The sequence below is a fragment of the Pocillopora damicornis genome, chromosome 8 (genome assembly GCF_964200805.1).
Source record: "Pocillopora damicornis chromosome 8, jaPocDami1.2, whole genome shotgun sequence".
NCBI classification, from domain to species: Eukaryota; Metazoa; Cnidaria; class Anthozoa; order Scleractinia; family Pocilloporidae; genus Pocillopora; species Pocillopora damicornis.
This window is the reverse complement of record NC_142677.1, coordinates 14,981,240-15,009,214: the sequence shown is the minus strand read 5'-3', so window position 1 is coordinate 15,009,214 and position 27,975 is coordinate 14,981,240. Positions and strand designations below refer to the sequence as shown.

The 27,975-nt window shown below is 38.5% G+C and overlaps 1 protein-coding gene and 1 pseudogene across 1 annotated transcript; both read right to left on the bottom strand.

The window, feature by feature from the left end:
* Positions 1 to 91: 91 nt before the first annotated feature.
* Positions 92 to 26,586, bottom strand: LOC149041575 (uncharacterized). Its single transcript, XM_089180890.1, has 32 exons — positions 26,550 to 26,586; positions 26,446 to 26,511; positions 26,287 to 26,352; positions 25,940 to 26,005; positions 25,739 to 25,789; positions 25,448 to 25,597; positions 24,579 to 24,644; positions 23,154 to 23,219; positions 22,618 to 22,686; positions 21,947 to 22,012; positions 21,746 to 21,796; positions 21,318 to 21,383; positions 20,791 to 20,859; positions 20,543 to 20,602; positions 17,087 to 17,152; positions 16,754 to 16,816; positions 15,468 to 15,533; positions 14,704 to 14,754; positions 14,348 to 14,413; positions 13,821 to 13,889; positions 13,146 to 13,211; positions 12,617 to 12,682; positions 12,259 to 12,324; positions 12,057 to 12,107; positions 11,516 to 11,581; positions 10,871 to 10,924; positions 9,396 to 9,557; positions 8,801 to 8,878; positions 8,547 to 8,614; positions 6,287 to 6,379; positions 1,112 to 5,037; positions 92 to 806 (listed from the first exon to the last, which is right to left on the bottom strand). Exons 1-32 carry the CDS (start codon positions 26,584 to 26,586, stop codon positions 746 to 748), a joined length of 6,087 nt encoding a protein of 2,028 aa, XP_089037016.1. The 3' UTR covers positions 92 to 745.
* LOC149041576 (uncharacterized) lies at positions 18,471 to 19,605 on the bottom strand (annotated as a pseudogene).
* Positions 26,587 to 27,975: the final 1,389 nt, after the last annotated feature.

Here is a 27,975-nt window from a genome sequence, read left to right as displayed (position 1 = left end):
GAGCGATAATCTAAAAACATCGCCTGCTTTTTCACTCAATTTTCCGAGTGAAAACTGCGTGAAATAAGCAAAAACAGTAAGAAGAACTGAAACGAAGATCTGATATGGATTTTAATTGGATTATGTACCAAGTAAATATCAATGGACTCCGTTTTTTCCACAGTTCATGATTTATGCCTGCTCTAGTCATTTTGGATAGTACATTTCTTCCAAGCTGGCAAAGGCTTTAAGATTAAAAAATTAAGTTATCAATCCAGTGAGTCAAAATGTATCAAATGCATGTCCAAATGCATGTAAAAAAAAGCAATCACGTGTACAACGTACAACAAGTTAAAAATTCAAAGGTAAGATATGCCAAACACCAAAGGTTAAACTTGGTCTTAGGTGATGCTTGGAGCCATGAAATTGAAATACACAACTCACATGGCCATAAAGTTTCGTATTTAACTTCTGATTTAGAAAACATCGCTGTATAATCCTTACGAAGACCATGTGAGATTAATTAAAAGGTTTTCTCGGCATAACTTGTCTTAAACATGGCCGCAACACCACTCAATCTCCGCAAAAAATCTCCTTTTAAAACTAAACCATTTGACTTGGCAGTTTATTATTAAATGATATGGAAACAAATCGCTTATTTGATTATAGCATTAATGCGGGTTATTTAATGATTCAACCAGTTCAATTCAACGCCGCGTAACATTAAATTTGTCACCCCGCATGCCTGTGGTTGTTTTGATTGTCATTAGTCAGTACCAAACGCCTGGGGTCTCCTCTTGTCTTCAAACAAATCCATCAGTGATGACCTACAAGAAAAGTATAAGAGCCGCAAAATTGAATGTTTTTCTTGAATTCCTCGAAAAATTAAATTTAAGTGCCATGCTTTATTACAAAAGAAAAACTGCGAGTCTCGGCATTAACAACAGGCAGTGCAATAAGTCAACGAGAAACGTATTTTTCTGTTTTGTGTTATCCTTGCGCACCCTCTACCTCGGCTGCAGGAACGCAATGAAGATAAAAGACATGAAATTGAGTTTGACCTCAAGGAACAAAAAGGTGATAATTAACATCTCGCTTTTCGTTGATTGAGCAAAATTAAAGGCATACTTACGATGGATACCTTTTAATTTCCGTTAATTCCAGTTTCACGTCGTCCCCAATGAGTACAAATGGCGCCCAGTAATACCCTTTGCTGAACGTTTCAGACTCTCTCATGCACTTCATGGCTTGATTGACAGCTTCACTAGTACCCTTGCCTTCTTCCAGCGCTCCGTAGAAATGTTTCATGAACTCCTGAGTACCATCGTCATCAATGGCCCACAGGGATACCAGAACCGATCGAGCACCGGCACCTAAGAACGCTCGCGCAATGCCAACCACACCTTCGGCCATAACCTCACCGCAAGCGCTGTGACAGCAACTTAGCACAACCAGTTTCGCTCGCAGCCCGGCTCGTAACACGTCTCTCATTGTCAGTAGATAGTCTTCCTCTTCAGCTTGACAGGTTGTCCTTCTTGTGTTTGGTGCCAAGAGAATCTCTCCTGTTTCTTTTTTACCATGCGCTGCAATGTGAACCAACGCAACTGAGGAAATTCGTCTAAATACCTCTTCCTTTGTCGCCTCCCCTCCAACGAGAGGAGCAATACCGAGGATTCCTCCAATCATCTTCACCTCTTTCCTTGCACCCGGCAGCTGATTCAACAAATCACCCTGATAAAGGACTTGCTTGTAACATGGATCACCCACGAGCAGTGCACCGGTTTTACTGTGCAATTCTGTCGGGCAGTCTGAGATTGATTTTAAAATGGTTAGGGATGGAATTACTCGAATCCTGAAAGATTCGCACAGATACCTTGAATTCGAATCCACCAATGCTGCATAGGGCACCAAGCAAAGTGGACCTTCAGGAACAAATACAAGCTCATCTCCATCAATCAGATCTGCGATAGGAGCAACTATGATATCATAAAGCTTCCGCAGGGCATTAGTCGTCGCGTTTCGCGGAGAACCATCGCTCGTTCCTTTTTCATCTCGGCCCACTTGAGTTGAACTTTTTTCCCATTCAACAGCAGCCCTTGCACTAACTTGCAAGGAAGCAGCCTTATTCAAAGAGGTAATGTAAACTTCTAATTCACGTTGGTAAAGAAAGTTGTTCACATGCTTTATTCTCGATTGAACGACTTCCCCGTTCCGAATAGTCCACAAAGCAATGAAAGGTCCAGTAATTGCTAGGAAAACTACATCTGATGAAACGTTTCTTAATGAAAGACAATCAGAGCATTTCCTAGAGTTCGACCACGTGAGGGTTTGTCGAAAGCTATACTTTAAATCCACGATATCTCTTAGAGCTTGTGCACGTCCCTCCTCGGCAGCGAGAAGAGCTTTAACGTGTTCACCCTTCAGTAAAAGTACGCGCCAAACACCATTGTATGCTGTTTTGCGAACATTTCGATACGAAATCTTCCAGTTATCGTGCAACAGAAAACTAGCCCGAACGTTATTAAAAATCTCTCTACTAGAAATATAATAGTCGAGGGCGGTTTGGAGACATTCCTGCATTTCAAAATTTGTAGCAAGACGACAAAGGGCCTGGGCAATCCCATTCTTGTCTCCCACCTCTTTGGCAATTTCTAGATGTTGTTTAAGGTAATCGACGGCTGTTTTGAACTGTCCTAGAGAATGATAAGTAGTGCCAAGGTTGCCATAACTCCTTCCTTCTCCAGCCTTGTCTCCCACTTCTTTGGCAATTTCTAGATGTTGTTTAAGGTAGTCGATGGCTGTTTTGAACTGTCCTAAACTACCATAAGCACTGCCAAGGTTGCCATAACTCCTTCCTTCTCCAGCCTTGTCTCCCACTTCTTTGGCAACTTCTAGATGTTGTTTAAGGTAGTCGATGGCTGTTTTGAACTGTCCTAGAGAATGATAAGCAGTGCCAAGGTTGCCATAACCTACTCCTTCTCCAGCCTTGTCTCCCACCTCTTTGGCAATTTCTAGATGTTGTTTATGGTAGTCGATGGCTGTTTTGAACTGTCCTAGACCAAGATAAGCATTGCCAAGGTTGCCATAACTCCTTCCTTCTCCAGCCTTGTCTCCCACTTCTTTGGCAATTTCTAGATCTTGTTTATGGTAGTCGATGGCTGTTTTGAACTGTCCTAGAGAATGATAATCACTGCCAAGGTTGCCAGAACTCGCTCCTTCTCCAGCCTTGTCTCCCACTTCTTTGGCAATTTCTAGATGTTGTTTATGGTAGTCGATGGCTGTTTTGAACTGTCCTAGTCTACGATAAGCATTGCCAACGTTGCCATAACTCGCTCCTTCTCCAGCCTTGTCTCCCACTTCTTTGGCAATTTCTAGATCTTGTTTATGGTAGTCGATGGCTGTTTTGAACTGTCCTAGACCATGATAAGCATTGCCAAGGTTGCCATAACTCCTTCCTTCTCCAGCCTTGTCTCCCACTTCTTTGGCAATTTCTAGATCTTGTTTATGGTAGTCGATGGCTGTTTTGAACTGTCCTAGACAATGATAAGCATTGCCAAGGTTGCCATAACTCGCTCCTTCTCCAGCCTTGTCTCCCACTTCTTTGGCAATTTCTAGATCTTGTTTATGGTAGTCGATGGCTGTTTTGAACTGTCCTAGTCTACGATAAGCATTGCCAACGTTGCCATAACTCGCTCCTTCTCCAGCCTTGTCTCCCACTTCTTTGGCAATTTCTAGATGTTGTTTATGGTAGTCGATGGCTGTTTTGAGCTGTCCTAGACCATGATAAGCATTGCCAAGGTTGCCATAACTCCTTCCTTCTCCAGCCTTGTCTCCCACTTCTTTGGCAATTTCTAGACGACGTTTATGGTAGTCGATGGATGTTTTGAACTGTCCTAGTCTACGATAAGCATTGCCAAGGTTGCCATAACTCGCTCCTTCTCCAGCCTTGTCTCCCACTTCTTTGGAAATTTCTAGATGTTGTTTATGGTAGTCGATGGCTGTTTTGAACTGTCCTAGACCATGATAAGCATTGCCAAGGTTGCCATAACTCGCTCCTTCTCCAGCCTTGTCTCCCACTTCTTTGGCAATTTCTAGATCTTGTTTATGGTAATCGATGGCTGTTTTGAACTGTCCTAGACCATCATAAGCATTGCCAAGGTTGCCATAACTCCTTCCTTCTCCAGCCTTGTCTCCCACTTCTTTGGCAATTTCTAGATGTCGTTTATGGTAGTCGATGGCTGTTTTGAACTGTCCTAGACTACGATAAGCATTGCCAAGGTTGCCATAACTCCTTCCTTCTCCAGCCTTGTCTCCCACTTCTTTGGCAATTTCTAGATCTTGTTTATGGTAGTCGATGGCTGTTTTGAACTGTCCTAGACCATCATAAGCATTGCCAAGGTTGCCATAACTCCTTCCTTCTCCAGCCTTGTCTCCCACTTCTTTGGCAATTTCTAGATGTTGTTTATGGTAGTCGATGGCTGTTTTGAGCTGTCCTAGACAATGATAAGCATTGCCAAGGTTGCCATAACTCCTTCCTTCTCCAGCCTTGTCTCCCACTTCTTTGGCAATTTCTAGATGTTGTTTATGGTAGTCGATGGCTGTTTTGAGCTGTCCTAGACAATGATAAGCATTGCCAAGGTTGCCATAACTCCTTCCTTCTCCAGCCTTGTCTCCCACTTCTTTGGCAATTTCTAGATCTTGTTTATGGTAGTCGATGGCTGTTTTGAACTGTCCTAGACAATGATAATCACTGCCAAGGTTGCCATAACTCCTTCCTTCTCCAGCCTTGTCTCCCACTTCTTTGGCAATTTCTAGATCTTGTTTATGGTAGTCGATGGCTATTTTGAACTGTCCTATACAATGATAATCACTGCCAACGTTGCCATAACTCGCTCCTTCTCCAGCCTTGTCTCCCACTTCTTTGGCAATTTCTAGATGTTGTTTATGGTAGTCGATGGCTGTTTTGAGCTGTCCTAGACCAAGATAAGCATTGCTAAGGTTGTCATAACTCCTTCCTTCTCCAGTCTTGTCTCCCAGATCTTTGGCAATTTCTACTTCCTGGTTTGATGTAATAAAATAAGTTTTTTGTTTATCGTGGTGTAAGATAAAAGATGAAATTAATTCCTTTGTTTCACGATAAAGTCACTTTGAATGTTGATCGCGACGATTCCACTTCAATGCTGCTAGTCTTCATTGCTCTGACGCTCTGAACGTCTGCCTTTTAACTCTGTACGGTGGCCAACTTACCCCTTAAGCCATTTGTAGCACGTTAGTCGGCTGCTATTGGTGCATTTCGATCCTCATTAGTATTCCGGTTGTTAGATGGTGTTCCCTCATAGGTCCTCTTTGATTGGCTATTGTGTTGTTTGATCGTGAGTATCCAAGCTTCGTGAATTATGATTCCACTATCTCCACTGATGTTGTTTAGATGAAGTCTTATATGGATAGCCTCTTTAACCCTACGTGTGTACCAGTGGAGGGATTCACCCACCAACCTCAGTCAGTGCAGCGTGGTATTGGGAAGTGTCTATTCGACGATCAGACTCCACAACAGCCGATTAATGAGGACCTATGGGGGAACACCATCTAACAACCGGAATAATAATGAGGATCGAAATGCACCAATAGCAACGAAGCAACGCGCTACAAATAGCGACACGTAAACAAGCGACCTCACTGCCTAATGAAGACTAGCAGTATTGCAGTAGAAATGTTGCGATCAAACAAACGAATAAAATTCATCTCCTTTCCTGGTTTGAGTTTCCCTTATGGTTTGCAAATGTGTCGCTAAGTTTTATTACGCACTTATTTAGTCCCTAGGTTTTAGGTTCGAATGAGGTCTTTAATAAAGGCCAGAAATAAGTATTTTCCCTATTACACCTCTGTAATTGGGCCATGAGAACCACTTGCACAGAATTCCTCTGAATTCCTTCCTGGATGTGGATTTTCAACGAGGTTCTTAAGTTTGTGAAAGTGACTAGACTCCAAAGAAAATACAGAGACAGAGAGGTAGGCTTTTGTTCTAGCCATAAGAATTTTTCGATTTATAATCTTTAGAACGTACGTATATTTTAGAAGACTTCGGGGTTTGGCTAACCCCGTTTTGATGATTTTATTTGAGTGAGTACTGGAAAAATATTGGCCCCTGCGGTCGTAACGATTAAGCGATATAATTTCGTGATTTTCGTTACTGGCCCCTCGACCAAGACCTGTGAACTCGAGATGCACGTTTTAAACTCTTTAGAGTTTCTGGTTGCCCAATCAGTTCTATTTAAAGAAAAATTCAGGTAATGGTTGTCAGATTTACCTTTACTTGCTGTGGCTTTATCTCGCCGGATGCGATTGTCTCACTACCACACTTGTTTAATAGATGACGCAACCTTTTACTATTATCGTCCATCTTCAATGCGTTAAGTCAAATGACACTTCTGAGAGGAAAGGTGGAATGCATAGGGAGGGTGTTTCATCCAGTTTTTAGGAGAAGTCTGTTAGACACTGCAAGACTTCTACCTGCAGAGTGCCTTTTCGGCTTTTGAGAACTCGACGAAAGCACCTTTCTTACAAAATTGTCAATCTTGATAACTTTGCTTTGCAGTTCACACAGTAATTCGATTAAGTCGCACACTTGTCAGATTTTTTAATTGTTCAGCCTTTTAACTCTTTACGGTGGCCAATTTACGTTTCCAACTCAGTTGTTAACACTAAATTACCTGCTATACACTCCCACCGACGCAGCACCACAGTTTCTTTGGAAACTTACCCCCTTTTTTCATTTCTAATTGTTCGCCTTGCCTAAAATATCGGTCCCTTACTTGTTACTCCATGCTCATTTACATTAATTTTAACGAAGTGAAACCGTATCCATTCACTTCAAGAAAAAAAAACAACGTTCGTAAAAGAGCAGCGTTCCAAAGACTACTGAGTAAAAAAAAATGTAATCTACAAGGTTGAATAATTAAGGATTATGTTATGTTTCGGTGGGACACAAGGAAAAGGGCAATCATGAATGACAAGAAGTTTCAAAGTCTTTTCAATTTAAGAGCAATTAAGGGGCCACCAATAACGAGCTATGAAGGAAATTGAGTGGATCAGGGCTTTTATCGTCACACAGACTAAGAAAGACGATTAGATACAACCGTAATAGCCAGACAAAAAGGAAATGAATGTTGATGAAGGTTGGACCAAGCCGTTTAAGAAAGGAAGGAAAACAGCTGAGGAGGCTTTGGTTTTGGATAACATTCCTGAACAAATCATAAGATATTGCGATAAAACTTTGAAAACACAAGAATCATGATGACAAGGAGATTAAAAGATCCTAATTACTACGTTACCCAGTGTAACACGTGTGCACGATCCAAAGGGAACCTTTTGATGTAGACGGGATAAGAGACCAGGAACGACAGAAGATCAAGAAATTAAAGAGCTGAGCAACAGCAACGAGGTGTATAGCCACGAAGAGGAGATCTACAGTGTCGAAATTGGCAAAAGGAGGAAAAGATTGCCTTTAATGGACCAGAGAGAGAGAGAGAGATCGAACAAAGCGTTCAAGTCGTGACTCTGCGTAGACACATTTTTCCTTCAAGCTCACTTGGTTTTTCACTGAGTGTGATGACCTTTTGAAACAGTTGGATTTATACATTTCATTTGTAATTGATATCATTATTTATTCAGCAGCATCGTTTTTATCTCAAAATGGGGGAGGATACAGTGACTGGATAGTTAACTTGCTCGCTGTCTCTTTCCGAGACCTGGTGCCGAGTTAAGAGGGCAGATAAGATGATATTGGAAACGCCCCCGAAATAGCTATGTTCTCGAGGAACTAAAAGATTTCAAAACAATGAAAGTGAGCAAGATGCAATTTAATACAACGCATTACAATTACTGGTCACCAGAGGGAGAGGCTTGATTCCGTTAGGAGAGAGAGAGGGAGGGGAAGGACAGATAATAATGATAATAATGAGCTCGAAACGCTGACTGTCCTTCCTCGTGTACATTTGTAAAATACTGGGGAATTTGAAACGTCCGCAGGGCAATTTGTTTGAATAACAAGTTCGAATTATTAACGTGTAAAAAACTGGACAAACATGAATCTTAGCGAGGCTGCTGATAAGATAGAATTTTCTTTCACATGTCAGATTATCAACGGCGACAAGCAGTGCCTTTCGTCGCGTTGCCTTTTGGAAAAGACGTTAACAGCTGTCAGTGTTTGGCATCATTAATAGCCGCATGGTACGATCATATCCATTCTATAGTAATATATCATCTTGGGAAAGTCTTTTACTATTTGTCGTTAGTTATTTCGGGTTATATCGTTTGCGTTGTTAGTAGGAAATGTGTAAGAACTGGTTTTAATGGCATTAACATAAATCATACTCATATTTCACCGGGAAAAGTGACTGAAACTGACAGCTAGAGACCACCGAAAATTCAGCTTTTAAATCAAAATTGAAAAATTTGAAAATCATTGGACGTCTTAAATTTGCACTAGATTTTCTTAAGTTAGCTTAAAGTGGTAATCACTGGAGTTTTTTTACGTCTTAGAAACGAATGTATTTTTCAAAGGATACGGCCAATCCTTTATGACACCAGATCTTTGCTTCATCATACAACTTAAGCTGCACACAAGCTTCAGCTCCTATAAAAATAAGGATTAGTGATAAATAGCTAAGTGCCTTCTTTGAGAAGCCAAAATATTGGCATTTTCAATTCACAAATGAAGATTTATGGTGCGTGACCGCGTAGATTTGAACCAGAAACATCTACTTGAACGTACGTAGCCAGGGAGCTATCGCCACTGAATGGCGACTAAAATTAAACTCACCTTTCTCCAAGGCTTTGATGAAAGTTGGCTCCAATTGTACAGCAACTGTGGCATCATCTAGGCTGTTTTCAAAGTTTTCTAAAGGAGGGATTTAGAGCTAACCGGTCATTTGCGTTCGATAGAATTGCAAAAAGAGTAACCGACTCCCTTTCAACAGGACTCTTTACAACTAATTCGAGGTTTCCTTTCACCTTGGAAAGACTTGGGCCCCCTCATATAACCTTCGATAACGCGGTTGCGGGAGGAGGGAGGGTTTGGTGAGGAGAATACACATGGGAAGTGCAGGTGATAACGGGATTAGTTTATTAATTTTCCTCTTTTTTACCATTAGGACCTAAAACTTGAACTTGAACGCTCGACGTTAATTTAAGAGGGTCGTGAGTGATATAAAGCTCTTCTCGGGGATTTCGGTTTATTATAGGTCACAAGATTTGGAGTCTTTATCTTGAGTAGCCGTTATATTACTGGATGTCCTTTAACTCATTTGGAGTGATAGATAAACGATCAGAAAAATTAGCATAAAATGGGACCACATGACTCTCTGAAGATGAACTTTTAAGTAAACTATAAATAATTGAACGTTGAAATTCCATACCTAAACGGAAATGAGCTGCTGCCCTGTTATTGTAGAGTCTGGCTTTCAGCCGATTATCTTTGCAGTTTAGCTGAAGTCCTTCAGTGTACAGTTGTAGCGCTCTATGAAAATCTCCTTGTCTGTATTCTTTGTTACCTTGCTGAAAACAATCCTTTGCTCTCACTAAAAATACAGGAAACACCGGAATATTACTCGTTATGACTAATTACTTACAATACCCAAACGATTAAAATTAATTGCAGGCGGTTTTTAGGCCGCTTGTCAACCAACGTAATGACATTATTGCTTATACAATTCATTCTTAAACCGATATTTTTCTGTCAACCTAAGTGATTTGAGAGAGAGAAAAGAGAGGATTAATAAGTTATTTATCGGCTTGAGGTAGTGACCGACGTCTTTGCTTCAAGTACTGCCCAGTTGGCAAAACGAGATATATTTATAAAAAATTGCAGGGAAAGTAGGAATGTACTCGGCGACTCGCGAAAGCGTAACCGTTGCCCCTGGGCAGAGCTAGGAAAATACTGACCGGGTAAAAAACCAATCAGATCGCAGTATTCGTTACCATGCCCTCTTTTGCCATTCTTGCAGATGCTGTTCATAGCGTTCCATCACATGAGTATTTCAAGACGCGTGCGTCACTTTTTCAATAGATCTTTTTTTTTTTTTAAGAAAGGCTAGTGCGACTATGTTTTCTCGCGCAGTAGAATGGTGATCAAAGTTACTCTCGGAAAAAGATTCCCTTTCCTTTCAACAACTTCGTTCTATTAGACGGGAGATGGACAATTTGCACCAAATCAGTTCAAACTCTTGATTCATCTTCAGCAACGTTCCGACAGAGAAATTTCCAACTGAATGTAGAGAATAACCTTGGATTGCTTTGATTTTCCTTTCGCTTAAGGATTGCTCAAAAACTTGCGCCTCTCACGCAGTCAGTCAGATTTCACACTAGAACTAGGTAATGTAGTATTATCAACTGAGTTGATAACGTAAATTGGCCACCATAGAGAGTTCAAAGCTGACTTTTGGAGCGTTAGCCCTTTGTCATTCTCTTTGACGAACTGGGCTAACGCTCGAAACGTCAGCTTTGAAACTTTTTGCGGTAGCAAATTTTACATTATCAACTCAGTTGATAAAACCAAATATTATATTGTTATATTCCCTCACCGACGCAGCACCACAGTTTCTCTAGAAACTTACCCTCCATAAAAAATATAACAAGTTGAATTGCGGCTGGGTCGCTCTTGTTTTCCTGCGCGTTAGGTATGCGCAGTTTCCTTGTCTCCACTTAAATTTCTCATCGGCTCCTTGTAGTAATTCCTTTTCGTTACTTGCTGCTTTAGTTTCGCTTTTACGACACTCAATCGTAAAGCGTTCTACTAGCTACGGTTGAATTGTTCCGAGTGTAAGAAGGACAGTAGATGGCTACAGATTGTCTTATCTTACGTCTTGTGGAACACGTTAGTCTTCTCACTTACCTACTAAGGGGTCGTCGTCTAGATCCACATCTTTATGATCTGAAGTTTTGTTCTCTGAAATCATAACGAAGATATGTAAGATATCTTTTGCGCGTGTCACAACTGAACCAATTTTCCATTTTAGTGACCCATGATGAAGTGGAATATCTGTTTTGGCATCCCAATGGACAACCGTACCGATTTCTAATCTGTTAGAATCACCCTCTTTGTCATGGAAAAAGGCTTTATGAAATTGAACGCGCGAAGAAATTTTTCGACGTTTTGCTTAACTAAAATTTCGTCAATGGTTTTAAAAATGGTAATAAAATTTAAGCCCTTAGTGTGGACCGATTTCTAGCCCTAAGTCGGAAAGTGGAAGATTTTCTGGATTGGTAACAACAGTTTCGAGGCTTTCAAGTGATGAGTGAGGACCGATAAGTTGATCAAGTTTTTGGGCTTTAATTTGGTGCAAATGTTTAAAAACGCTTCATTTGGTGACTATATTGATTGGAATGAGAGAAAGAAGGTGCATAACCCTAAGGGTTGGACGAAAAAGGTCTTAGTATGTTTAATGATATAATTTACCCTATTTGTTCACAAACTCTTCCAATGCAAGCTCTTGTGTTATGGCACATACAAAAAAGCTGAGCAACGATCGATTCTCACCTGATGAGTTGTTGAAAGGAAAGTCCTCGTTTCCTTCAGCTGGCTCAACTTGTGTCTCTTTGATAACTAAAATGAAACGGGTGATAATAATAATATAATGAGTTGTGACCTGTAATTAGTGGGGTAAGTTTCTAAAGGAACTGTACTGCTGCGTCGGTGGGAGAGTATAACAGGGTAATTTTACCGTTTCAAGAATTTAAAAGCCGACGTTTCGAGTGTTAGCCCTTCGTCAGAGCGACCGTGACCCGTCGTGGTTTTTTTTGTTCCACTCACTGATCGTTACAATCATAGAAAAAAATCTGATAAAGCCTCATTTTTTCCCTCAACTGGGGAACCGTTGTCAGCAGCAGCCACGTTTTCATCAGTTGCCATGTTGTCCTCTTTTCCAAATGAAATACCAATACATATTAATAATTAAAACACTCACGATCTATGATGACTTTTGTTTTTTCAACCTCTAATACATATACCAGGATTCGGATTTTGATTTAATTTCGGACTTACGCTTACATTTATTCAGTTTTACATTGATCTCTTGTACCTTTTGATTTGCTTCCATCGTCATCTGATTCCTTCTTGGATGTAAAATGATCTTGAAATAGCGAAGAACACAAATTTATTTGAACGAAGAACACTTTCAGAGTTCAGTTTGTTCGACGGTATGTTTGATTTTATCGCGCGTGTTGTATTCAGTGGTTACAAACTTAAATTACCACTATCTTTTTTCTGTTTATTTCTCTCACCTGAAGAAAGTTTATCATCCAAATCCAGTTTTTCTTGGATTGCTTTAACTTTTTCTTCGGACGAACCTTAAAAAAATAGAAAATAATTAAGCACATTGGGTTGTGCTTTGGAAACTGTTTGAAAACAATGAAGGATAATAAATTTTTAGAAAGCAACCACCAAATACGTTTATAAATACAATACGTCAAGAAAAATGAATGTAGCCTTTTTCGGCCCAAGGTTTTCCTAATGTTGCTTTTTGTTGCTGTTAACCATTAAAATAAGTGCTGCTGAATTTTGATTTAAAGCAACCAAGACGCTCAATAAATCAGCCATTATAACAATAAACGCACACCAAGAGAAGGTATAATCCTGTACCTTTTGAACTGCCGATCTCTAAATCCTTTGATATTCCAGAGGATAAGACTTGACTTTTCTCCTGCTCTAAAAGTATAAACAACAGATTGTTTAAATGATGATCATCACCGTTATCATTGTTGCTATTCATCAGTTGTGCTTTCATTATCATCATTACTGTTATCAGAATTGTTCTTGATAAATTTGACAGGATAATAAAAGTCATAGAATAATAAATGTCACAAAAGGAAACCATTTACGGTCAATTGGGATTTTCATGATAGCTTAGTAGACAACTTTCCTGTTAGACTATCAAAATAGATAAGTATCTGTCCATTGAAAGAGAAAAAAAACTTCTGTTGGGAGTTGTGGTAAAAAGATCGGCGCTAAACACATTTGCCATTTTTTTGTTTGTTTGCTGATTTTACTTTGAGCAAAGAGAACTTTTAGCCGTAATGATTCAGTTGTTTGTGTTTTAATTATTTTCATAGGTCTTTTTTCTCTCACAAACTTGAGAAGTGCCAGTCATTTACTGTTTTATCTCTCTCACCTGATAAAAGCTCATCCTCCAAATTCACCTTTTCTTGGTTTGCTGAATCTTTCCCTTCCGAAGTAGCTAAAAATTAGGAAAGAATCAAACATATTGGGTTGTGCTTTGGACTTTTCCTTTAAACAATGAAGAATAATACATTTATAGAAATTAATCTCCCTACTTTATATAGAACGTCAAATATGATACATCAGGAAAAATAATTACACTCTTTTCACCCCTGTTTGTTAGTGATTGTTGCTTTTTATTGCTGCTGAGTTCTCAAGCATTAGATCATTAAATTACATGTGGCTACCTATTAATTCATTTCAAACCAAAATTTAAATAATAAACCAGACTTATGATTACAATATACTTCCTCACTATTTACAGTTTTATTCTGTACTTGCGGAACTGCCGATCTCTAAATCTTTTATTTTTCCAAATGATGAAACTTGAATTTTCCCCAAGTCGAAAATTAAAAAAAAAAAGGTTTGAATGATCGTCATCACTGTCTTCACGGTCATCAACATCATCATATTATGGCTACTATTTATGTTTTCACTATCTTAGATTCTGTTTACTTTTCCCAGCTAGGACCACCTGGGTCATGTAACAATTAATTACATGGAGTCCATTAGAGATTTTTTCCTATGATGAATATGTTTGATTTTAACCCAAGTCAGTCCAACTTACCTGCTACGGACAACGAAGCATAAAAATCCACTCCGTTATCGCTTGAGGAAGCTTCACTTTTGTCTGCCCCTGAAATTATAACCAAAAGTTGTATCTAATATAAGTTGGGTTAAATGCGTTCTTAGTTAAGTTTAGTTTAATGCATCTGTAAGGTCTGTTGTGTATTTACGTTTAGCTCAGGTTAGTTAAGTATAAGTTTTCGCTTAGGCGGGGGCACATAGAGGAAGGAGTGTTAATAGTTTAGTTGAGTATAAATTTACGTCTAGTTTGTCACGACACATCAAATAAAAGATATCTGGCGTATGGTCAAGTACCCATATCAGACATGGAACCCATTGAAGTGGTATCCTATGGGCGGGGAAATTACAAACAAGCGAGGAGTGCCGCGAGTATTTAGACCTGCTGGACCAGGAAAAATTTCAGAATGATAAGTTAATTAACAATATATTCAATAATTTCTGTTCCTCATCGGTGCAAAGTCTGCACAAGTGAACGATTTCTGAAAGGCATTTAACTGCTTTTCTCACCTAATGAACTGTTGTCAGTCAAGTCCTGGTTTCCTTCGGCTGCTTCAACTTGGGCCTCTTTGGTAACTCAAAAAAAACAAAGGATATCATTCGTCGTAAAAACTGGAATATTTGAAAAGCTTTTCTATTAATTTTCACTATCCTCTGATATTTTATTGGGGTTTTCCCCTTAGTAAATAAATTTCTCCGTTATTGTGTAGCTTACAACTCTGAAAGAATCTCTTGGTTATTTCTGTCTTAATATCAACTACTCATTCTGTCAGTTTTCAATCTTTAAGACGCTCAATTGTCTTGAAACGTTTCATTTGAAATAACTAACTAATAAACTGTCTGAGTGTTACACTTATTTCTTGTACCTATTAATTTGTTGTCATTGCCATCTGATTCCTTCTTTAATGCAATTTGGCCTTGAATCATGAAACAAAAAGCAATCAGTTACCTTTAAACTAAGAACACTTTTGGTTAATGATCCATTGTTTGTTTATTTTAATGTTTGTTTCATGGCGTTTGTTGTAATCAATACTCACTGACTTCATTTATTGCTATTTACTTGGTGAAAACATTATTTAATTAAAAATATATAAAGATGCGGACTGGCCCTCTGAGGGAGTTCAGTTAGACTTTCTATCTTGATCAGACTATTCTAATCTAATAGAATCATCCTCTTTGTCATGAAAAAAGGCCCTATGAAATTGAACGCGCAAAGAAATCTTTCGACGTCTTGCTTAGTTAAAAATTCGTCGGCGGTTTTAAAAATGGTAACAAAATTAAAGCTCTTACTGAGGACGGATTTTTAGCTCTGAGACGGATAGTGGAAGATTTTCTGGAATGGTAACGACAGTTTTGAGGCTTTCAGGTGATGAGTGAGGACTGATAAGTTGGTCAAGTTTTTGGGCCATAATTTGGTGCAAATGGTAAAAACACTGACTTTGGTGACGATATTGATCGGAACGAGAGAAAGAATATGCATAAAAATTGGAGCGAAAACCCTTAGGATTGGATTAAGAAGGTTTTAGCACGTTCAATGATATAAGTTACCCTGTTTGCTGAGAAACTCTTCCAAGGCGAGCTCTTGTGTCATGGTACGTATAAACAAGCTGATCAACAATCGATTTTTCACCTGATGAGTTGTTGAAAGGAAAGTCCTCGTTTCCCTCAGCTGCCTCAACTTGTGTCGCTGTGATAACTAAAACGAAACGGGTGATGATAATAACATAATTAGTTATGACCTGTAATTAATGGGGAAAGTTTCTATAAGAACTATGGTGCTGCATCAGTGGGTGAGTATAACAGGGTAATTTGGTATCATAAGCTGAGCTGATAACGTAAATTGACCAGCGTTTAAAGAGTTTCAAAGCTGATGTTTCGAGCGTTAGCCCTTCGTCAGAGCAAACGTGACCTATCATAGTTTTTTTGTGTTCCACTCACTCTCTTAATTTTTACTCTTCTGTTGAGAAGAATCTGCCTTAAGTAGGTAATCTAGCTTCCGAAGGTCAGTCGTATAACTTAATTCATGCTATAGAGTCCCAATGCAAAGTCCCAATCAATAATGTGGTTCTTTAGTCGACGATGTTCAGAAATGTGATTGTTGACATCACCATTTCTCGTGACCGATCTTTTAAACTGCTCCTTGTTAGTTCTGTTCGTAATTAAATGTTCTCTTCAGTTTTTATGGGTTTCGCCTTCGTCTCGGTGCCGAAAATCTTGTTTAAGAACGCCTGCCTGTTTTTTGCAGAAAAAAGATCTGCGCATATTTTATTTAAAACGGCGCAGCATCTTTTAGACTCAGTTCCCTTTAATTTTGTCTTTTAAAGAAATGACAGAGGAAAAAATTCATACTTTTGAGTTTTGTCAAGTAATGTGTCTTCTATAATTTCCTCGTCTGCCCCTTTTTTTTATATCGTGATAGGCAAAAAGCCATTCCATCTCTCGCAGGTACAATTCTTGCTCTAAACTTGTGACAGTGGAATTGATATATGGGCTGTTAGACTGTCGAAATACCAAGATGGAAGAAATGTAAAATGGTTTCCGTGTTTACATAGCCTGATGTAAACACGTGGGAGGTTGGGAGAACACGAGATAAGCGTATGAAACCACGACGCGAAGCGGAGTGGTTTCCAGCTTATCGAGTGTTCTCCCAACCTCCCAAGTGTTTACATCAGGCTATATAAACACGAAAACCATTTTACATTTCTTTTATAAAATAACTAATGAGAGAGGAACGGAAACCGTGTGTACATACGCTCATGTAAAATGGTTTTATGGCCAATCAGAGCGCGCGTAATATTTGAATTATTTTATAATATTCGGTTTGCTCATCATAGTTTACAAAGTTCGGTTCGAATCGTAGTATCATATCGTTATAATCATAAAAAAAATCTGATAATGCCTCATTTTTTCCCTCACCTGGGGAACCGTTGTCAGCAGCAGCCAGGTTTTTATCAGCTTCCATGTTGTCCTCTTTGCCAACTGAAATACCAATACAAATTAATAGTTTAAAGACTCACGATCTGTGATGACTTTTGTTTTTCAACCTCTAATACATACCGAGATTTAGATTTACAAACCTAGATTGCTACTATCTCTTTTCTGTTTTATTTCTCTTACCTGAAGAATGTTTATCATTCAAATCAAGTTTTTCTTGGATTTCTTTAACTTTAACTGCTGACTTTTGATTTAAAGCAACCAACCAGCCATTATAACAAGAAATGCACACCAAGAGACGGGAAAATTCTGTACCTTTTGATTTCCCGATCTCTAAATCCTTTGATTTTCCAGAAGAGGGGACTTGACTTTTCTCCTGGTCTAAAGGTATAAAAATCAGATTGTTTAAATGATCATCCTCACCATCATCATTGTTGCTATTCGTCACTTGTGCTATCATTATCATCATTACTATTATCAGAATTGTTCTTGATAAATTTGACAGGATAATAAAAGTCATAGAATAATGAATGTTACAAAAGGAAACCATTTACGGTCAGTTAGAATTTTCATGATAGCCTAGTTGAAAACTTTCCTGTTAGACTATCAAAATAGATAAATATTTGCCCATTGAAAGAAAAAAGAAACTCCTTTTGCGAGTTGTGGTAAAAGATCGGCTCTAAACACATTTCACCAGTTTTTTTCTTTTGTTTGCAAATGATTTGTCTGCAAAGACCTGGTTTTCTCCTGCTCCTAACTTAACTTGCGCCTCTTCAGTTAAACCAAACAGCAATTAGTATAACTGTTATCCAAATTACAAAATCCACCACTTTTTTCATTATTCTTGATCCTCCTGTCTATTTGGGTTTTTTTCTCCTATTTCAATTTCAAAGACAAAAATACATATTGAAACTAAAAAAAAAGGCACGAGCAAATGTTTTAAATAACAACTGCTATTATGAGTCTGGAAAATCATTCTGCTCTTATGTAGTTAGAAAATCGTTGGGGGTACAGTAATAGTTCTGTAATAGTGTAGTTTGATCGTCCGGGTGACTGTAGTCCTGAGATGTACTGTTGTCGGTAGTGGTGACTGACGTTTCGACAACCTGAGCGGAAGTCATCGTCAGAGTCAAGTGAATAGCTGTTGTCAGTCGAATGTTCTTAGTCCGGTTTGTATAAACTGATTGGTCAGTCTTGCCGTGATGTTACTGGCTGTAAGACTCAAGTGGCGAAGGTCGGTCGTGGTTGGTCGGTCTCGATCCGTTTGTAATGTTAATGTCGTGAATGAGTCGTTTGTATCATACCGGTAGTGATTGACGCCTGTTGAGGGGATTCTGTTCCAAGTTGGTAAACCAACTTTCTAGGTTCAGTCGTTAAAAGTAGTGAGTGCTGTAGGTTAGGCATTACGCAGAGTCCCAGTCAATAGTGTGGTTCGTACGTCGGTGACGTTTAGCAACGTAATTGGTGACATCACCTTTCCTCGTCGCTCGTTTGTGTTCGGTCAGTCTAGTTGTGAGGTTTCTGCCAGTCTCACCAATGTGGGAGGGTGGCAGTCGGAGCAATTAATCTTATACACTGCTCTCTGTCTGTTCCCCGGTTCGTCTTTGTCTTTGACGTTCAAGTCAGTAACTGACGTAGTGTGGTGATAGGTTTGTGAGCGACGCGGATATTGAATGGTTGTAGGATGTGCGAGATGTTCTCATGCAGATATGCCCTTAATGTACAGTATAGTTGCTGTAGTCGCACGAGATGTGTTGTCGTTAGCTTCGGTAGTAGTAGTAGGTCGGTGAGTGTTACGTTGCATGAAGTCTTCGTTGTAATTGTTCCTAGAAAAACACGGTCAAGGTACTTGTACGTCGGATAAGCTGTCTGTCGTGTTGCATACTAGTTGCGCTCGTCGCGTAAGAGTCCTAATAGTTGTGGCTTTGTGTGATGTCGAACTATAGGATGACTCGTCCAGTAATCTGTCGGTATGTGTCGGTTTCCTATAAACAGTTGTCTGAAGTGAGTTGTCGTCACGGCTTACCGGGCAGTTTTAGACAAGGTAGTTTGCCATTTTCTGCGACCTCTCTAGTAAACTGCATGTCAGTGTTTTATTCGTTAAGGAGGTGGTGGAATGCGTCGATTTCGTCGTGTCGTACGGCGGTGAAAGTATCGTCGGCGTAGCGCAACTAAAGCGGTATTGTTTGTCGGCAAGTCGTAAAGGCGCTTTCCTCAATGTTCTGCATCTCAATTTCTGCTACAAAAACAGAAACTGGAGACCCAATAGCTGTACCGTGTAACTGTTTGTAGTGTTTACCGTTGTACTAAAAATAAGTTGACGTAAGGCAAAGGTTTAGTAAGTCCATAATGTCCTCTGTCGGTAGCAGTAGAGGGTCGGTAGATTGTAGGATTGCAGTCTCAGTACATTGTAGTGCCAGTTGAAGTGGAATACTTGTAAAAAGCGATTTCACATTAAATGACACTATTTTGTAGTCGTCAGGTATCTGTACAGTCTTAGTGGCGTTAATGAAGTTCTCGGTGGATTGTAGTTTACGTCTGGATTTGTCGGTGAGCGGTTGTAGTATTGTTGTCAGGTACTTGGACATTTGGTATGTCGGAGAACCCTTGAAAGAAACAATGGGTCGAATTGGGAAACCAGGTTTGTGTAGTTTCGACAGACCGTAAAGTTTCGGTGGCTGTGGTACTGAGTACCTGAGTCGATAGTAGTGTTGGGTGTCAATGGCGTTTGTCTTCTTGAGTGTCAGTAATGTGCTGTTAAGTTTGCATTGAAGCGCAGGAGTCGGGTCACTTTTGAGTTCTTCGTAGGTTTTGTCCTTGTCGTTTTCAGTCGTTTAAGGGCATGTTGTTCGTCTTTAGTCAAGTTGCTACCATTTTGTGACGCTGATTGTATAGTGGAAGCAATTCCACATCTAGTGTTATCCTTAGTAGACTCAGATAGCTCTCTTTGCCGAGACAGAGCCGCTTCAACAATAGCCTCGGTCGGTATCCCCTTCGGTGTAACTGAGTGTTTCAGTCCGTATGACAGTGCGCGAGTTTCATTCTTGTCTAAGGGACGGGAAGAGATGTTCCTTACCCAGTTGTCGTCCGGTCTACTTCGTCTCTATTCTTTGTTGCGTAAAACTCGTGTCAGTTTCTGTTGATGCCCACTACGGGAGCATTCAATCGCTTTGTTGGCTCGTTTGTCGGCAATAGTCGTAACAGTGTCAAGTAATTCAGTAGGTATCAGTTGTTTCAGTTTGTCGTGTAGTTGTTGTGTCTTTTTTTTTGTAGCGTTTGAGGCTTCTGTGGCAATCATTTATCCGCGCTTTGACCAGTCGTCTGCAGGTGGCCTTGACGATCTGGATGGCCTCCAATGTTTTCAACGGGGACTTAAGTTTGGGCCCGGCCGGAACAAGGCCGTGATCTTTACAGCGGTGATAAAACCAGAGCTTTTGTCGTATTCGTCTGACAGTGCTTGCGTAGGTGATGTAGTCGTTCGTAAGTCTTTCGCTCTGTCGTCCAAGTGAACTTAGTACAGTAAATGGTTTCAACCCAGGGGTGACATGTAATAGCGTTTGGTGCTCTTTTTTCTTTCGTTTTATAAATCTCGACTTCGTCTGGGTAACTCAATATTCAAAAACTACTTAGTCAAAATCCAGTCCGCCCAGTCACACTTCATACTTGGTGAAATACGCGTGCAAGTGATTTTCAGGAAATAATCTTTGTATTTTAAATTCCACTTAATTCAGTTTTTTAAGGACTTTGATATCTCTGTGTTTCCTAACTTACCTACTAAAGGAGCATCCTTCATATCCACTTTTTTCTCATCAGAAGTAGCTTTACTTTTGTCTGTCAATGTAATTACAACGAAATGGTTTTCATTCTTTTTTGTGTCATCAACTGATCGAGGGGACAACTCAACCCAACTCCCCAGCTAGGACCACCTGGGTCATGAAACAGTAAATTATAGGGAGTCCATTAGAGATATATACTTATTATGAATATGCTTGATTTTAACCCAAGTCAGTCCTATTTACCTGCTATGAACAAAGAAGCACTACAATCCACTCCGTTATCGCTTGAGGAAGCTTCACTTTTGTCTGCCACTGAAATTATGACCAAAAGTTGTATCTAATATAAGTTCAGTTAAATGCGTTCTTGGTTAAGTTTAGTTTAATGCATCTGCAAGGTCTGCTGTCTATTTAAGTTTAGCTAAGGTTAGTTAAGTATAAGTTTTCGTTTAGGCGGGGGCACATAGAGGAAGGAGTGTTATTAGTTTTGTTAAGTATAAATTTACGTCTAGTTTGTCACAACACATCAAATAAAAGATATCTGGCGTATGGTCAAGTACCCATATCAGACATGGAACCCATGGAAGTGGTATCCTATGGGCGGGGAAATTACAAACAAGTGAGGAGTGCCGCGAGTATTTAGACCTGCTGGACCAGGAAAAATTTCAGAATGATAAGTTAATTAACAATATATTCAATAATTTCTGTCCATCATCGGCGCAAACTCTGCACAAGTTAACAATTTCTGAAAAGTATTTAACTGCTTTTCTCACCTAATGAACTATTGTCAGTCAAGTCCTGGTTTCCTTCGGCTGCTTCAACTTGCGCCTCTTTGGTAACTCAAAAAAACAAAGAATATTAGTGGTCATAAAACTGGAATATTTGAAAAGCTTTTCTATTAATTTTCACCATCCTCTGATATTTTTGTTGGGGTTTTCCCCCTAGCATCGCAGTATGAAAGACTAAAATAACTTTAGAAACTGAAAAATATAAATTTCTCTGTTATTGTGTAGCTTACGGCTCTGAAAGAATCTATCTTATATATTAATTATCTTTCTATCCTAAATATTAGCCCCCCAAAAAAAGGCATCAGTCCCTCCTCAATCTTCGAAAAACTTTCTTGATTTGCAATGTGTTTCTCGGTGTTTAATTGACGCTTAACTTTTAACACGCACTCGGTGTTTGCTGTAATCACTTGTACCTGTTGATTTGCCATCATCGTCGTCTGACTCCTTCTTGAATCCAGATAGACCTTGGAATGGTAAAAAAGAATATTTTGCTTTAAGCAAGGAAAATTTTTAGCCGTAATGATTCAGTTGTTTGCGTTTAACTTATTTTCATAGGTCTTTTTTCACTCACAAACTTGAAAAGTGCCAGTCATTTACTGTTTTATCTCTCTCACCTGATAAAAGCTCATCCTCCAAATTCACCTTTTCTTGGTTTGCTGAATCTTTCCCTTCCGAAGAAGCTAAAAATTGGGAAAGAATCAAACATATTGGTTTGTGCTCTGGACTTTCCATTAAACAATGAAGAATAATTTATTTATAAAAATTAATCTCCCTTCTTATCATAGAACGTCAAATATGATCAAGACAAGAAATTGCACCCCTTTTTTCACCCCTGTTTGTTTGTGATTATTTCTTTTCATTGCTGCCAAGTTCTCGAGCTTTAGATCATTGAATTAGATGCGGCTACCTATTAATTCTTTTCAAAACATAATTCAATCAATAAACCAGACTTATGATTACAATATACTTCTATACTATTTACGGCTTTATTCTGTACTTGCGGAACGGCCGATCTCTAAATCTTTTATTTTTCCAAATGATGAAACTTGAATTTTCCTCAAGTCGAAAATTCCGAAAAAAAGAAGGGTATGAATGATCGTCATCACTGTCTTCACGGTCATCAACATCATCATATTAATGCCACTCTTTCCGTTTTCATTGTCTTAAATTCTTTTACTTTTCCTAGGACCACTAGGGTCATGTAACAATTAATTATTTAGAGTCCATTAGAGATATTCTCCTCCTTTGAATGTGTTTGATTTCAAATCAAGTCAGTCCTACTTACCTGCTATGGAAAAAGAAGCATTTAAATCCACTCCGTTATCACTAGAGGTAACTTCGCTTTTGTCTGCCTCTGAAATTATAATCAAAAGTTGTATCTCATCTGAGTTGAGTTAAATGCGTTTTGGTACAGTTTAGTTTAGTGCGTCTGAAAGGTCTGTTCTCTATTTTAGTTTAGCTCAGGTTAAGTTTTCGTTTAGGCGGGGGTACATAGAGGAAGGAGTGTTAATAGTTTAGTTGAGTATAAATTTACGTCTAGTTTGTCACCAAAAAGATATCTTGCCTATGATCAAGTACACATATCAGACATTGAACTTGTCACACCTATTCAAATGGTATCTTATGGGCGGAGAAATAACAACGACAAAACAAGTGAGGAGTGCCGCGAGTATTTAGACCTACTCGACCATGAAAAATTTTACAATGATAAGTTGAAGAACAACATATTGAATAATTTCTGTCCATCATCAGGGTAAGCTCTGTTCTGTTATTATTGCACAAGTCAACAATTTCTGAAAAGCATTTAACTGTTTTTCTCACCAAATGAACTGTTGTCAGGCAAGTCCTGGTTTCCCTCGGCTGCTTCAACTTGCGCCTCTTTGGTGACTCAAAAAAACAAAGAATATCATTGATCATAAAAACTTGAATATTTGAAGAGCTTTTCTATTGATTTCCACCATCCTCTGATATTTTAATTGGGGTTTTTCCCTTAATATCGCAATATGAAAGAGTAAAATAACTTCAGAAACTGAAAAATTTTTTTTTTTCCGTTATTGTGTAGCTTACGACTGTGAAACAGTCTCTTGGTTTTTTCTGTCTTAATATTAACCCACAGAAAATTATTCAGTCAGTTTTCAATCTTTAAACGCTTAATTGCCTTGAAACGTTACATTTGAAATAACTACAACTGTCCTTTTGGTAAAAAGTTTTCTGGAGTGAATTTCCACACCACTTGTCTCTCAACGGCTTCTTAGCAGCGTAAACATTTAAGATCAAGTAACAAGGTGCGAGGAAAACAATGAAATTGTTTAATATTACGAGTACTTGTAAACCATCATAGATTGGTTTGAAGTTACGGAAACTATGCAGACCAATGCCACAATTGAAATATGATTATTTTGCTCAGTTTTAAACAAAAACGATTCCAGGGTTTTTTTTGGATAATCTTCCTACAGATGTAAGCTTTCAAACTGTCTGAGTGTTACACTTATTATTTATACCTATTAATTTGTAATTATTGCCATCTGATTCCTTCTTTAATGCAATTTCGCCTCGAATTATGAAAGAAAAAACATTTCCCTTTGAACTAAGAACACTTTTAGTTAATGATCCATTGTTTATTTCAATGTTTATTTTATGACGTTTCTTGTGCTCAATGCCCACTGACTTAATTTATTGCTATCTACTTGGTGAAAACATTATTTGATGAAAAAACCTAAAGCTGCAGACTGGCCCCCTGGGGAAGCTCAGTTGGACTTTCTAATCTGATTAGACATCTCTAATTTGTTAGCATGTCATGGAAAACGGCTTTATGAAATTGAACGCGCGAAGGAATTTTTCGTGCAAGTGTTACTTGCCTAAAAATTTTTCGGTGGTTTTAAAAATGGAAACAGAATTCAAACCCTTACTGAGCACAGATTTCTGAATTAGATAGTGGAAGATTTTCTGGAATGGTGACGACAGTTTTGAGGCTTTCAGGTAATAAGTGAGGACCGGTAAGTTGGTCAAATTTTTGGGCCATAATTTGGTGCAAATGGTTAAAAACATGGACTTTTGGTGACGATATTGCTTGGAATGAGAGAAAGAGGATGTATAAAAAGTTAGAGTGAAAACCCCTAGGGTTGGATCAAGAAGATCTTAGTATGTTTAATGATATAATTTACTCCGTGTGTTGACGAACTCTTCCATTGCGAGCTCTTGTGTTATGGCACATACAAAAAAGCTGATCAACAATCAATTTTTTACCTGATGAGTTGTTGAAAGGAAAGTCCTCGTTTTCTTCAGCTGCCTCAGCTTGTGTCCCTATGATAACTAAAATGAAACGGGTGATGATGATAATATAATCAGTTGTGACCTGTAATTAATGGAGTAAGTTTCTAAAGGAACTGTGGTGCTACGTCGGTGCAAGAGTATAACAGGGTAATTTGGTATCATCAGCTGAGTTGATAACGTAAATTGACCACTGTTTCAAGAGTCAAAGCTGACGTTTCGAGAGTTAGCCGTTCGTCAGAGCAACCGTGACCTTTCATAGTTTTTTGGTGTTACCCTCTTTCTCTTGATTTTTACTCTTCTGTTGGGAAGAATCAGCCTTAAGTAGGTAATCCAGCTTCCGAAAGAGTCTTGGAGAGTCCCAGGCAATATTGTGGTTCATTAGTCGCCGATGTTCAGAAATGTGATTGTTGACATCACCATTTCTCATTGCCGATCTTTAAAACTGCTCCATGATAGTTTTGTTCGTAAATAAATGTTCTCTCGAGTTTTTACGCATTTGGCCTCTGTTTTGGTGCCGAAAATCTTGGTTAAGAGCGCCTGCCAGTCTTTTGCAGAAAAAAAAAGATATGCGCATATTTTACTTAGAACGGTTCAGCATCTTTTAGACTCAGTAGCCTTAATTTTGTATGTTAAAGAAATGACAGGGGAAAAACTTCACACTTTTGAGTTTTGTCACGTATTGTGTCTTCTATAATTTCCTCGTCTGCCCTTTTTTTTTATCGTGATAGATGAAAAGCCATTCCACCACTCACAGGTACAATTCTTGCTCTAAACTTGTGACCGTGGAATTGATAAATGGGCTGTTAGACTGTCTAAATACCAAGATTACTCGGTTTGCTCACCATTGTTTGCAAATCTCGGTTCGAGATGTAGTATCATATCGTTATATTCATATGAAAAATCTGTTAAGGCCTCACTTTTTCCCTCACTTGGTGAACCGTTGACAGCAGTACCCAGGTTTTTATCAGCTTCCATGTTGTCCTCTTTTCCAACTGAAATACCAATACACAGTAATATTTAAAACGCTCAATATCTGTGATGATCTCTGACGATGACCAAGATTTATATTTCGATTTGTATTCAGACTTAAATTCAGGCAGATATTCATTCAGTGTTATATTGATCTCTTGTACCTTTTGGTTTGCTTCCATCACCATCTGATTCCTTCTTGGATATAAAATGATCTTGAAATAGCAACGAACACAAATTTACATGAGCAAAGAACACTTTCAGGGTGCAGTTTGTTCGACGGTGTGTTTGATTTTATCGCGCGTGTTGTATTCAGTGGTTACAAACTTAAATCACCCATCTCTTTTCTGTTTTATTTCTCTCACCTGAAGAATGTTTATCATCCAAAGCCAGGTTTTCTTGGATTGCTTTAACTTTATCCTCTGACGTACCTAAAAAATAGAAAATAGTTAAACATATTGGGTTGAGCTTTGGAAACTGTTTGAAGGATCATAATTTGCTAGAAAGCAACTAACAGATACATTTATAAATACAATACATCAAGAACAGTGAATGTAGTCTTTTTGGCCCAAGGTTTTCCTATTGTTGCTTTTTATTGCTGTTAAGCATTAAAATAGATGCTGCTGTTTATTGATTGAAGCAACCAACGCTCACTCAATAAATCAGCCATTATAACCATAAATGCACACCAAGAGATGGTATAATCCTTTACCTGTTGAACTCTCGATCTCTAAATCCTTTGATTTTCCAGAGAAAAGGACTTGACCTTTCTCCTGGTCTAAAAGTATAATAAACAGATTGTTTAAATGCTCATCATCAAAATTATCGTTATTGCTATTCATCAGTTCATTTACTGTTTTATCTCTCTCACCCGATGAAAGCTCATCCTCCAAATTCACCTTTTCTTGGTTTGCTGAATCTTTCCCTCCCGAAGTATCTAAAAATTAGGAAAGAATCAAACATATTGGGTTGTGCTTTGGACTTTTCCTTTAAACAATGAAGAATAATACATTTATAGAAATTAACCTCCTTTTATTGAACGTCAAATACGATCACCCCTATTTGTTCGTGGTTGTTACTTTTTATTGCTGATGAGTTCTCAAGCATTAGATCACTGAATTAGATGTGGCTGCCTATTAATTCATTTCAAACCAAAATTTAATTAATAAACCAGATTTATGATTACAATATACTTCCATACTATGTACAGTTTTGTTCTGTACTTGCGGAACTGCCGATCTAAAATTTCTCCAAGTCGAAAATTAAAAAAAAAAAAAAAAAAAAGGGGTTTGAATGATCGTCATCACTGTCTTCACGGTCATCAACATCATCATATTATGGCTACTATTTATGTTTTCATTATCTTAGATTCTGTTTACTTTTCCCAGGTAGGACCACGTAGGTCATGTAACAATTTACTGTATGGAGTCTATTAGAGATTTTCTCCTATGATGAATATGTTTGATCGTAACCCAAGTCAGTCCTACTTGCCTGCTACGGACAACGAAGCTTTAAAACCCACTCCGTTAGCACTTGAGGTAGCTTCACTTTTGGTTGCCCCTGAAATTATGACCAAAAGTTGTATCTCATCTAAAGCGTTCTTGGTTAAGCTTAGTTCAGTGCACCTAAAAGGTCGGTTGTCTATCTAAGTTTAGCTCAGTTTAGTTAAGTATAAGTTTTCGTTTAGGCGGGGGCAGATAAAGGAAGGAGTGTTAATAGTTTAGTTGAGTAAAAATTTACGTCCATCAAATGAAATGATATCTGGCCTATGATCAAGTACACATATAAGACATTGAACTTGTCACACTTATTCAAATGATATCTTATGGGCGGGGAAATAACAACGACAACCAAGTGAGGAGTGCCGCGAGTATTTAGACCTAATGGACCAGGGAAAATTTTAGAAGGATAAGTTAATTAACAACATATTTAATAATTACTGTCTATCATCGGGGTAAACTCTGTTCTATATTGTATTGTATTGTACAAGTCAACAATTTCTGAAAAGCATTTAACTGTTTTTGTCACCTAATGAACTGTTGCCGGGCAAGTCCTGGTTTCCTTCGGCTGCTTCAACTTGTGCCTCTTTGGTAACTCAAAAAAACAAAGAATATCAATGCTCATGAAAATGAAATACTTAAACAGCTTATTTATTGATTTCCACCATCCTCTGATAATTTTATTGGGGTTTTTCCCTTAATATCGCAATATAAAAGACTAAAATAGCTTTAGAAACTGAAACATTTAAATTTCCCCGTAATTGTGTGGCTTACGACTTTAAAAGAATCTCTTGGTTATTTCTGTCTTAATATAAACCCACAGAAAATTACTCATTCTGTCAGTTTTCAATCTTTAAACGCTCAATTGTCTTGAAACGTTTCATTTGAAATAACTACAACTG

Bases quoted from the DNA above. Each gene is read 5' to 3' on its own strand.
- LOC149041575 (XM_089180890.1), bottom strand. From the start codon at position 26,586: ATGTATTATTCTTCATTGTTTAAAGGAAAAGTCCAAA. The intron at 21,797-21,946 runs GTGAGAGAGATA...TACCATTCCAAG, and splicing joins GGAGGATGAGCTTTTATCAG to GTCTATCTGGATTCAAGAAG. The intron at 807-1,111 runs GTAAGTATGCCT...CTTTTCTTGTAG, and splicing joins GAAATTAAAAGGTATCCATC to GTCATCACTGATGGATTTGT.